Source organism: Strix uralensis, chromosome 14, assembly GCF_047716275.1.
Source record: "Strix uralensis isolate ZFMK-TIS-50842 chromosome 14, bStrUra1, whole genome shotgun sequence".
NCBI lineage: Eukaryota > Metazoa > Chordata > Aves > Strigiformes > Strigidae > Strix > Strix uralensis.
Window position 1 is genome coordinate 12612209 of NC_133985.1, and position 11308 is coordinate 12623516.

General features: G+C 59.5%; 1 protein-coding gene and 1 long non-coding RNA gene across 2 annotated transcripts; both read right to left on the reverse strand.

The window, feature by feature from the left end:
* Window positions 1–994: 994 nt before the first annotated feature.
* On the reverse strand, window positions 995–3748 carry NKX2-5 (NK2 homeobox 5). The gene is made up of 2 exons (XM_074883520.1): window positions 3205–3748; window positions 995–2418 (listed from the first exon to the last, which is right to left on the reverse strand). The coding sequence occupies exons 1-2, from the start codon at window positions 3497–3499 to the stop codon at window positions 1811–1813; spliced, it is 903 nt and encodes a 300-aa protein (XP_074739621.1). The 5' UTR covers window positions 3500–3748; the 3' UTR covers window positions 995–1810.
* Window positions 3749–5749: 2001 nt separating this feature from the next.
* On the reverse strand, window positions 5750–7847 carry LOC141949657 (uncharacterized). The gene is made up of 2 exons (XR_012630828.1): window positions 7732–7847; window positions 5750–6798 (listed from the first exon to the last, which is right to left on the reverse strand). It is a non-coding gene; the product is annotated as an uncharacterized LOC141949657 (long non-coding RNA).
* Window positions 7848–11308: the final 3461 nt, after the last annotated feature.

Below are 11308 nucleotides of genomic sequence, written 5' to 3' on the forward strand. Positions count from 1 at the left end.
GCTTTGTGAGCAGCACCCAGGGCTCCTCTTCCATTTGCAGAGATAGGAAGGAGGTCGGAGCTCCTTATCTCTGCAATCCTACCTCGGGGGCGATGTGAGGTTGGTCCCCTTGGGAAGGAGGGAGAGAGGCTGCAGGCATCTTCCATTCACCGGCAGCCTTTCATCCTCTGTCCCAGGGCCACAGCCACCCTGTCTCCATCCCTGTTTACTGATGGGGCCGATATGGCCGAGGCAGGAGAGGTTGCAGGTTCCCCTAATCGCCTTGTCACCGGGCCGGACAATCTCAGACACTCGGAGGATGTTTTGACTGCGCTGAATTACAATGTTTGTTGTTTCTCACTCCCAATAATTGACATTTGATAGCGACTACTGTAAAAGCGGCCGAGAAGCTGGGGCTGAGGCAGAGGAGAGGAGGGAGCCGGGCCGTGGGGAGTCCCGCTCGCTGCCCTTGGGCAGTTTGGGGGCAGGTGGGGGGTCCTTTGCCCCTCTTCCCCGTGGGGACAGGGTGCGGAGGGGCTGCGGAAACCTCCCGCGGATGCGCTGGGGGCAGTTCCCCCCCGGCAAAGCCCACTCCCCCTTAGTTCATGACTTGGGGTGTTGGTACCCCCCTCTGCAGGGATGACCCCAGCCGCTCGCCCCCCGCTCCCGGAGACTCGGAGCGACGGGGAGCAACGGGGCCGGCCCCGACCCCAGCCCGGGGGGGATGGACAGGCCACGGCCGGTGCATAGCGGTCTGGCCGGGCTGTGGGCTCAAAAAAGCGGCTTTTAAATTATTTTTGAGTCACTTGTCTCCCTCATCTGACCGAGACGTGACAAATACAAGCACCCGTTTTGCGGGCGTCCGAACGGGAATTGCTGAAGTTACGGGAGGGCTACACAAAGCCGGGGGGGGACGAGGACCGGCAGGGAAAGCCTCCCGGAGCGGCGTGGGCTGCCGTGGCCGGGGGATGCCGGGGGGGCCCGGGCCGCGCAAGGAACGCCAGGGACGCGCAGGGTGAAGCCACTCTCTTTAATGACAACTCGCTGACCTCCATCAGCTTGTACAGCAAAGGGAAACACGTACGACGGGGCGGCGGGGCGAGGGGCGGGCAGTGCATTTCAATACTAACTCACGTTTTAGTGCATAACCCTACGGGGACCTGGCAGGTCGGAGTGTCGGTATTCCTCGGCCGGGGTGGGGTGGGGGGGGTCTGTCCTCATCCGTGCGCTGCTGAGAGCCGCAGCCGAGGCCGCCGTTAGCAGCCTCGAAATGGGGGAGACGTGGGGGCTGGCGAGATGCTGAACTGGCCGGACAGCGGGGACCGTACGGGAAGTGCAAAAATTAAATGTGGATCTCAATAATAATTACTATAGAGTAAAAATTCAAAACAAAACCAAAACAAACAAACAAAAAAACCCTCACCAAACCAAAATGAGAATTGCAGGGTTTGGCTAGCTGCTGTTGGAAAAGAGTCAAGCAAAATGACCGGCTGCTTTGTAGGAAGGAAGGAGCGGAATTACCGGGGCGAAGACCCCGCTGGAAGAGGGAGCGAGAGGGGCCGGGAGCTGCGGGCAGCGCCGACCCTCCCTGCACGGTGCCCGCCTGGCCCCGCACGAAATACCGAAGACCTCCCCGCTGGAAATGGCCGCCACGCTAGTGAGAACTCCTCCGGGATGCTACACTGAACTGTCCTCATCCCCCCCTCCTCTCCCCGCAGTCTGGAAATGTCCCGAGACCGGCTCGCAGGCGCGGCCGCAGCCCCTCCGGCCCTGGGGTCTCCCCGGTGGCCGCGGTCCACGGCGGGGAGCAGGCTGGGGGCCGAGAGCGGCTCTACCAGGCTCGGATCCCGTGCAAGGTGGAGATCCCCGCGTTCCCCTGCGGGATGGGCGTCTGCACTGAATTCAAGTCCCCCACGCTGAAGTTCATGAAGTTGTTGCCGGCCGCCGAGGGCTGCACCGTCTGCATGGACGGGTAGTTGCAGTTGTAGTTGGCGTTGCAGGCGGGGCTGTTGTAGTTAGTGTACGCGGGGTAGGCGTTGTAGCTATAGGGGTTAATGCTGACATTGTACGGCGAACTGTAGGGAGAGGACTCCCCCAGGCAGGGCTTCCCATCGCGGACCAGCACCGGCACCGCTATCCGCCGGGGGGGAGGGATGCCCACCATTTCCAGGGTCTGATCCTGTCTCTGCCTTTTGCATTTATACCTTCGATTCTGGAACCAAATTTTCACCTGGGTGGAGGTGAGCTTTAGGACGTTGGCTAGATGGTCTCTCTCGGGAGCGGAGAGGTATTTCTGCTGCTTGAACCTTCTTTCCAGTTCGTAGACTTGGGCTTGAGAAAAGAGGACGCGAGGTTTCCTCCTTTTCCTCTGTCTGGGGCGCTCGGGATCTTCCAGGTCTCTTTTTTCCTGCTCCAGGCTCTTGTGCAGGGAACAGAGTTCTGCAGCAAAATAAACGGGCAAAGGAAAAAGGGGGAGGAAAACAAATGTGCAAAAAAAACCATAAAGGATTCTTCAATAAACCGCGTGCACCGTGAGCGAGTCCCGGCCCTTCCCCGGCCTCGCTGTGCCTCGGCCCCGCAGGCCGCCGCGGCGACCCGCTCCTGCGGCAGCGGGACTGGCCCTGCCCCGTTCTTTAAGTCCGGCTTTAGCAATTTTCCGTCGGTCTCTTTTTGTTTGTTTGAAAACGAGGATGCTCCGTGCACTGATTTGAGCAGCGCCGGCCTGTGCCACAGCCTGGATTCATCGCGTGTAGCTCTTGTACTGAATCCCACCCCCACCCCATGGGCTCACACTCAGCCGAGCGAATTAGAAATTAGATTTGTCGCCTCATTTCTGGACGAGCTCGAGACCTCGCGTACCGTCCCGCAGCCCTGCCCGTCCCGCGGGGCGGCCGCCCCGGCTCCGTCCGGGGGAGCCGCGGGGGTTTGGGGCCGGGCTCAGTGGGACGCTCCCCGCGTGGGTCTGTCCCGCGCCCGCACCGCGGGCCTGGGAGAGGATGAAGATGCTCTTCCCCCAGTCCCCGGGCCCCGAGGTCGGGCGCGGTGCCTCCCGCCCGCCGCCCCGCACTGTTCCCCCTTCCCCCGCCGCCCCGCGGGGGCCCAAACCGCCCTCGGCCGAGCACCCAGCCCGGGGCTGGGGGTCACCTTCCCCCTGCCCTCCCTTTTTCTCAGTTTGGAGGCCACCGGCGAGCCCCGGCTGGCACCCTCGTCACTCTCTGCCTTTACCTTTCTTGTCGGCCTTGGCCTCCTTGGCCGAGTCCATCTCCACGTAGCTTTTAACGTAGTAGGAGCCGGGGAAGGCGGCGGCGGGTTTGGCCGGGTGCGCCTCGGGCAGCTCCTGCCGCAGGTCGGGCAGCGCCGGGGGCTCGGCGCTGTACACCTCCTGCTTGAAGGTGGCCAGCATGCAGGAGGGGGAGGACAGCGAGGAGAGCTCCATGGAGGCCAGGCCGCCCTGATGCTGTTCCAGGTTCAAAATATCCTTCACCGAGAAGGGTGTCGTTGTCACAGGGCTAGGAAACATTGCGGAGGAGAGCGGGGCAGCGGCCGGAGCCCAGGGTCATGGAAAAGTGGGTGAGGAGCAGCCAACGTGGAGCAGTGGTGGAGCTCACGGAGGGGGCACATAGCATTCCCGCGGGTAGCCTTGACTTGTGCACTGGAGGCAGGTAGGACCAGACCATAAGGGAAGGGAAGGAGGGACTAGACAGTTTTTGGGTGACTTTAGCTTTCTATTGGCCAACATTGCAGTGATGGTATGAGAGATGCAAAGTTCCATGTCACCTAATATAGTAATACATCTCAAAAACATCCCCACTCATTTAAAGGGGCGGCACTGTATTTATCCAGCTTTTCGCCGCTGAGTTTGTTGATCCATTAAAAAAAAAATCCAGAATGGCCTAATGTGTACAAAGCCACTATCTGATGCCATCTATCATACAGTCAGATTAAATAAACAGGCCGGGAGGAAACCATCAACCAAATATGTGCTGATTTTTTTTTTTTTTTTTTTTTAAGCGAGGGAACGGAGGTTTCGTTTTTAGTATTCTGCAATATCCGATCACAGGAACTAGAAAACGGGAGTTCAGTGTTGTGTGAAGCACACTCAAGATTTATACGGCTATTCTGAAGCAGCATAACGCCCGCAAAATCCAGCTGATAGGAACTGTTTCGGGGCTCTCCCCTGCTTGGCTTTGGAGGGGGAAATTCTGCCGGTTGGGTTTCCCCCCCGCCTGTTTGTAAAGTTTTCAGACAAAAAACCAGCACTGTCTGAAAACAAAACCAAACCAACCCCGCGGGTTGCAAAATATACGGGGGTCCTGGGGCCAGAGAGGAGCAAGTCAAAGCAACCGGCCGCTGGGCTGCGGCCGGGAGCCGGGGGCGAGCCCCGGTACGGCGGGTCCCCGCAGACCCCCGGATTCACGGGGCAGAAGTGGGAGCTCATTAATTTAACGCGCTTGGAGTCGCTAAAATAAAACTTGGCGGGAAAGTCGCAGGTTGAGGAGGGGCTTTACGGCGTTTTCTGGCTTTGGGGGGCGAGGGAACAAAAATAAAAATAAAAAGGATCTCCTCTAGCGCCTTCTTGGGTGCGGCCCAGCCGGCTGCGAGAGGCGCGGGGCTCGGCCGCCCCCTCTGAGCCCCGGCTCGGCGGGAGATGAGGCAGGGCCGGGGGGGGCGGTGAGCTGGGGGGTGCCTGGGCCGGGCCCTGCCCGGGGAAGCCGCAGGGTCGCAGGGTGAGTTTTGCAAATCCTTCCTCCTCCCGCAGACGGAGGAAGCCCTCCGGGGCGGGTGGAATGCGGGCACCTGCCCTCTCCGGGCTGCTCCTTCCTGAACGTACCTGCTGCTGTCCCCCCTCCCACTCCCCCCGTGATTCTGCGTCTCGGCACCCTCGGGTTCCCTTCTGGGGAATTTTTGCGGACGATGCTGTGACTTTCGTCCCGCTCTCGGGGGATGGGGCCGGTGCAGCAGCAGTCCCGGCGCTCGCAGCCTCTGATGTCCCGGGAGCGGTTTGTTCGCGAACCAGACCCGGATCTTGCGATGACAGTTGGAGCGGTTCGTGTGCGCGGGGAGGCTGAAATATCGCTATTTACCGGGGGGGGAGCGGCCAAGAGGCCATCTCGCTCCTCGTGGCTGCGCTTCCTGCGGCCTTCCCGGGGAAACGGCTCGGAGGGGATTTTCCTCGGTTGCAGGAAAAGGGGTGAAGTGCCCGGGAAAGGTGGCGGCAGCCCGGCTCGGGAGAGGGGCCTACGGCGGGACTTTGCCGGGTGTCTGCGGCCCCCCTCGCCCCCTGCACCGCCCGGCGATCTTTCTAACCTCGTTGCCTCCATTTTATTACAAGCTAATCGGGACAGGTTAGATAAATACTGAAACGACAGAGGGACCCCGCTTCTCCCCCCCGCCGCTCCCCATCCAGACCTGCGGCCGCAGGTTCTCCTGCCCGGGTGGCACCCACCTCCCTCGGGACGGGAGAAACAGGGTCCGGCGCTCCCCTCCTCCACCCTGGGCCCAACCCGGAGGTCCCTCTCCGCCCGGTGAAACCGGAGGGGAAAGAGGCCCCGAGCGGGTGGGGGTCCGGGGCGGGGGAAGAGCTGCCGGCTGGGAACGGAGGACGGGCCGGCTTCCCCCGGAGCCCCGATCACACGGCGGCTCCCGATCGATGTGGGCCCGGCTGCAGAGGGTGGAAGTGATTAATTGAACGATAAGCCGGAGCTATCATTTGGAATGTCATTAATGCGTCGGGGAGACATTCATTGGAGACAGACAGCGTTATCTCCGCTTTATCTTCAACAATGCATCACTTTTAATACTGCAGTTTAGAAACAAATGGGGGCTTTAGCCTTAGCCCTTCTCTTCGTGTTTATATTTTTGGAAGAATCACAACTAGTGGGAGTCCCGGGCTCGGCCCCCTGATAAATGAACATTAGCACTTTTTAGAACTACTGTATCAACAAAAAGAGCTGCAGGGCCGCAATAATTGGTGAAAAAGCAAACACTCCGCAAAGAGAGGCCAGGTCTGCTCTGTGTCCGGCTGATTGATGAATAAGTTACTGACATACAGCAGCTCACGGACTTTCCGGGTCGGGGCTCAGCACCCATTCCGCTCCCCCCCCGCCCCCAACCCTTTCTCCCTTTCCCGGTGCTCTCCAGCAGCCCCCTGAAGCCAGGCTCCGACCGCAAACGGCGCCTTGGCCGAGGGGCAGCCTAGCAGAGGGGACAAAGGTGGCCAGTTCGCCCAGTCCGAACACTCCTTGCAGCCCCAGGCTCGGTCCCCGTCCTGTCCAGCCCAGGGTGACCTGCCCGGGTGCCCCGGCGGACCCCCCGGGGGGGTGGGGGGAGACATCCCCCGCACCTCGAGCTCTCCCACGCCGCTTTTGTCCTCTGTGGGGCCGCTTTTGATTGCAGAGCAGTGGGTAGAAGTTAGAATGGCTTTTAAATAACACGCAAAAAGGAGTAAAGGGAGACAGGACCCCGGAGGAGCGCCCTGAAACACCTTCTCCAGCCCTTCCCCTCCAGCCGGGACCCAGGCCCTGTGGGTGTACGTGGGGGAGACGGGGTCAGCAAAGCCGCTGCCGTTTTCCTGGTTGCAAGGGGAGAGTGGGGGGTGCCCTGCTCCCTCCCGCCTCCTTCACGCGGTTTGCAGGTTGCTCTCGCTGCTCCCTCGGGACTGAGCCTGGCCCCCCCACGCCCAAAAAAGTCCCTCTCAGGCGAGGGTTCTCTTCCACAGCCGCTCGTTTCTTCTCTCCGGGATTGATAGGTTTCTTTTCTTTTTTTTCTTTTTTTTTTTCTTCTTTTTTTTTCTTTTTTTTTTCAAAAAAACTTTTCTTGCTGAAAACAAACAAAAAAAAATTAACCCAACCCCGCAATTAGCTCCGGAGAGCACATCCTCTCTCTCCCCCTCAGCTTTCGACACCTCGGACTGTTTAAAGAGAGAGATGGGGCCTTTTAAAAAAGTTTTCCTCTTAATCCCAGTCGGTTAAAATGTCCAGGGCCCCCTCCCGCTCTAATTCCCGGCTATCTCCCGAGGACTCTGTTTATACCTCACCAGTAAACGCCAGGGTTTGAAACCTTGTCACTAATTGAGTGCTAACACTTCAGGTGCTATAGATTTGTTAAGAGCTAGTAGTCCAGAAATAGCCTATTAGGGTTTCCTTGCGAGAATTTGTGCCAATCTCCCGGTTCCCATCGTGGGCGGCGGGAGCCGCTGGCACCTCGGGATCTCTGCGGGTGCCCGAGGGCTCCCCAAGGCCTTTTGGCCAGTTATTTCTTTCAAACGATTGGAAAGGGATGCTGCATAAACGGCGAGCCCTGGTTGAATAAATCCTTCCGGCGTGATAGCTCGTCTGCTGTGCGTGTCCGCCGTGGCGGGGTCCCACCGGGGGTCACGGAGGGGGCCTGGGGGCTGCGGGGGGGACGCACTGCCCGGCTGCGGGAGGCGGCTGGGCCGGGGAAGAATTTGCTTTCACCCCTCGGGATTTCTGCAGAGGAAAACGGCTTTGGAGCTGTCCAGGCGCTCCACTCTGCTGCGGCTAAAACCTTCTCCTTTTCTTCCTACCTGTTTTTTTTTTTTTTTTTTCTCCCCCACCCCTCCCTTTTTTAATTTTTTTTTTTTTTTCATTCTTTTCTTTCCCGCCCCGGTCCTTTCAAGCTCTAACGAAACCCGCCTTTCCCCGCCGTCCCGCTCTGCTCCCGGCGCCGGGGCTGCTGGTGGGGTGAACAGCCCCGGCCTCGGGCATCGCGCAAGAAAAAGCGAGTTTTGACCTTGACGTGAAGGCGGCCTGAGCAAGGGGCCTCGCCTCTGCCCGCGGGTCGGGACCGCTGCGCCCGGAGCCGGGGGCTCCTCCGGGACAGCCCCGCTACCCGCCGGCCGCTCCGCCGCCATCCCCACCGCCGCCGCTCGGGCTCCGGGGCTCCTGCCCGCTGCTGTCGGACCCCGGCTCATCCCCCCCGGCCCTCGGGAGAGCATCGGGCCCTTTCCCCCCCCGCAAACCGGCCGGAGAGCGCCGATGCAGCCGGGCAGGCTGATGCCGGGGCACAGCACGCGAATGCAGCTGCCAGAAAGCACCGAAGTGTCTTCTCTTCATTTCGGGACGATTTATGCAAAGCCCGGAATTGTGTCGGTTTTGGTACACCCCCCCACCCTCACTTTTCGGGCAGGCCGCGGGCAGCACGGAGGCGCGCCCCGGAGGTGGCTCGGGCGGGGTGACCTGGGCAAGGGGGACTTGGATGGCAAATGCCACCGTGGATTTTCCCCTCCTGCCCTGGGCTCTGTGCCTGGAATCTGACAATTAAACTGGCTCTTGCACCTCCGGTGCTGGAGGTGGGTTTTTTTCCCCCCCGGCTGAAGCGAAAGCTGGGAGCAGGACAGATAAATCAAAAGCTTTAATTTTACCCTGCCTATAACTTTTTTTCTTTTTCTGCCTGTAACTGTGCTGGGTTCGCTGGGGAAGAGAGTACGATCGGAGATTTCGTCGTCCTTCCCACTGCCCCTCTCCCAGCACCCGATGGCTCCGCGATCGCGGTATGAACGCGGCTCCGGACCCGCAGTTTTTCTGCGCTCGGGTAAAAGCTTTTTAACGCGGCTAGTTAATGACAAAAGCGCTTGTTCGTTACATTTCTAAGGGGAACGCACACAGGGCAGAAGCAATTTGGCTATTTTAGGGACGGGAAAATTAAACGACTGAAGAGACTTTCACGTTTAGTAAATGCGACAACGGTTTGACACACGTCCAGCAGCCGGGACGCACCGGTGTCTAACGATGGTCAAGAAAACTGTTTTAAAAACGAAATACCTTCCAGGCACTGTGAGGCGTGGGCCGTTTCGACGGACAAAGCTCTAAACTGCGGCGGGGCTACCCTGCCCTCTCTCTCGGAGCTTTGGCCCGGTCTAACCTCCCGTGGGCGGGCAGGGTCCCACCGGCTCCAGCGGGAGTGGGAGCAGCGCTCGGCTGGGGAGCCTGGAACCGCCGCGGGGATTTCGGGGCGTTTGCAGCTTGTCTGTCCGCAGGATGTTTTCCAGAAGAGATAAAGGTCTGACTTCTCGGATACTTCCTGCTGGCCGTGCAAATCCGATCCGTCTTGCGATGTCACCATGAGCGCTTTGCGCTTCCTGGGAGCCCGGGGCGGCCGGGCAGAGCCGGGGCAGGGCAGCAGGCAGGGCCGGGGCAGCAGGCAGGGCTGGGGCAGCGGGGCCCTGCTCCGACACCCCCTGCCCCGGGATCCGGGTCTGCCCTTGGCCGCGTAGCGCGGAGAAGCGGGGCGCAGGTCGGGGGAAGCCATATTTAACATGAGAGAGTGGGTTTTATTTGTCATAAAAGTTCCCCCCCTCCCCGCGGAGATGAGGGACCGGCAGCGTTGCCAGCCACAGCCCTGCCCGGGGGTCTGGGCCCCGCCGGGCTGCGGGAGGTTTCGCCCCGGGGCTCCCCTGGAGCAGGACCCAGCCGGGACCCTCTGGGAGAGCCCCTTCCGTAGACGGGCGGGAGGATGAACCCGGGCGAGTAGAGTTACACAGCCCCGACCCCCCGATCTGCCCCCGCCTCTCCCGGCGATGTCCCCCCGCCTGTGACCCACCACCGGAGAGGCATGAAATCGGCTGCCGCAAGGGCAAGCCGCGGGACGGGACGGGGGGGGGGGGACGGGGGGGGGGGGTCCCAGCCCCGCCGAGCTGCCCCCGGCGCCCCCGCGGGGCCTTTGGGGGGTGGGTGGCTCTGCCTTTCCTCTTTGTCCCCCGCACGGGGGTGGCGGCTCCCCGAGGCGGCCCCGTTTCTTTTCCCGCACTTGCCGCGGTGCGGCTGGGCTGCCCCGGGCCGGGTCTCACCCTTGTCCTCCAAAATCCCCACCCGCCCCCAGGGTGGCGGCAGTCCTGGCGGGACTGCCGGGCGTCTTCCAGGTAATAATAAATAAATTTTAAACCCTCAACAACCAAAAGAACCCCAAACTCAACAAAAAACAACGAACCAACAAAAAACCCCAACCAACAACCAAAAATACAAAAAAAAAAAAAAAAAAAAAAAAAGAGGAAATAACCCGCTCTATCCCGGGACGCTCGGACCCTCTTTCATTTTCCCAAGACGCGCGGGTCTGGCGGAGCCGGTCCCTCCTTTCCCACCCTTGAATTCTACAAACGGAGGCGTCGGGAAAACGGTCTCTGGGTGGCGGCCGGGGTGCTGCCCGCCCCCACGGGGCTCCCGGGGAGTTCATCCCCGGGAGCAGGATCAGGCCTTTGAGTCGTTCTTGTTCTCGAAGCGGAGAAATGATCTGTTGCTCGGTTTTGTGGCGGTCTGAAGGGGAATGGGGTCGGTTTCTCCGAAGAGTCCCGTTTCTGCATCCTCTCCAGAAAACTAACACTCTGAGTGCTCCCGCGGCTTGTTTTGCAGACAAAAAAACGGTTGGGAAGAAATCTGTGCAAAATTAAAACGTATGAGAGAGAGAAACTGGCAAATACACGCGCGGGAAGTGTTTTCATCAGCCTGGTGAATATACAATTCACTGAACACAAAATACGATGTATTTCACGTGTGTATCAAGAAGAAAAGGGTGGAAAGAAACGAAAAGCTTGTAAAAGTTGTTCTTTTTTTCCCCTCCCCTGGGGGAAAATTTCCAAGTTTCGGATATCTTCTCAAGTCTCTTTTTAAATTTCAAAGGAAGGTCGCATAAATAAAACGAGATCTGCATTTTTTTCCCCCAATTCCTGCATTAATTATCAGTCCGATTTTCAGCGGTAGAGGGGAAAGCACCATTTAAACTGCAGCCTTTTTATTCTGGGAGGCTCAGCAATACTGTTAAAAGAAGAAAGGAGGGAAGGAGGGAGAGTTCCCCGCGGTGTCTGCCTTCCTCCCTGCCAGGTCTGCGCGATTTGCCGTCCGCTCCCAAGCACAGACGCCGCCCGCCTTTTCTGTTTGTCAATTAAAGAACAAAAAAATTCCAAGTGAAATGCATGAAACGTTAAACGCCCTTTTATTTCGCGGATAGGGTTTATTTCTTATAGAAATTGGAGGGATTCGGGTTTGGCTGTTGGCGTTTTCTTACGGTTTTGCACGCCGTTCTCCCGGGCAGTCCTCGGGAGTTACTTTTGGTTTTTAATTGCACCGTATCTTTCGTCCCTGAAAGCTAAAATTAGTGACAGGAGTCGGCGGGGGACGGGGCCGCGCTGCTTTCGGCAAGGGGGGATCCGGGGGGAGGGATGAATCCCGAGGAGCTGCCCGGGGGGACCCCCGGGGCAGCCCGAGAGAAGGGGCTGGCCGGATCCTGCAGCCCGTCGGGATGCTTGGGCTGAGATGGGCACCGGAGCCTGCACGGGAGAGAAAGGAAAACGTGGAAGCTGGTATCCCGTGCGGCT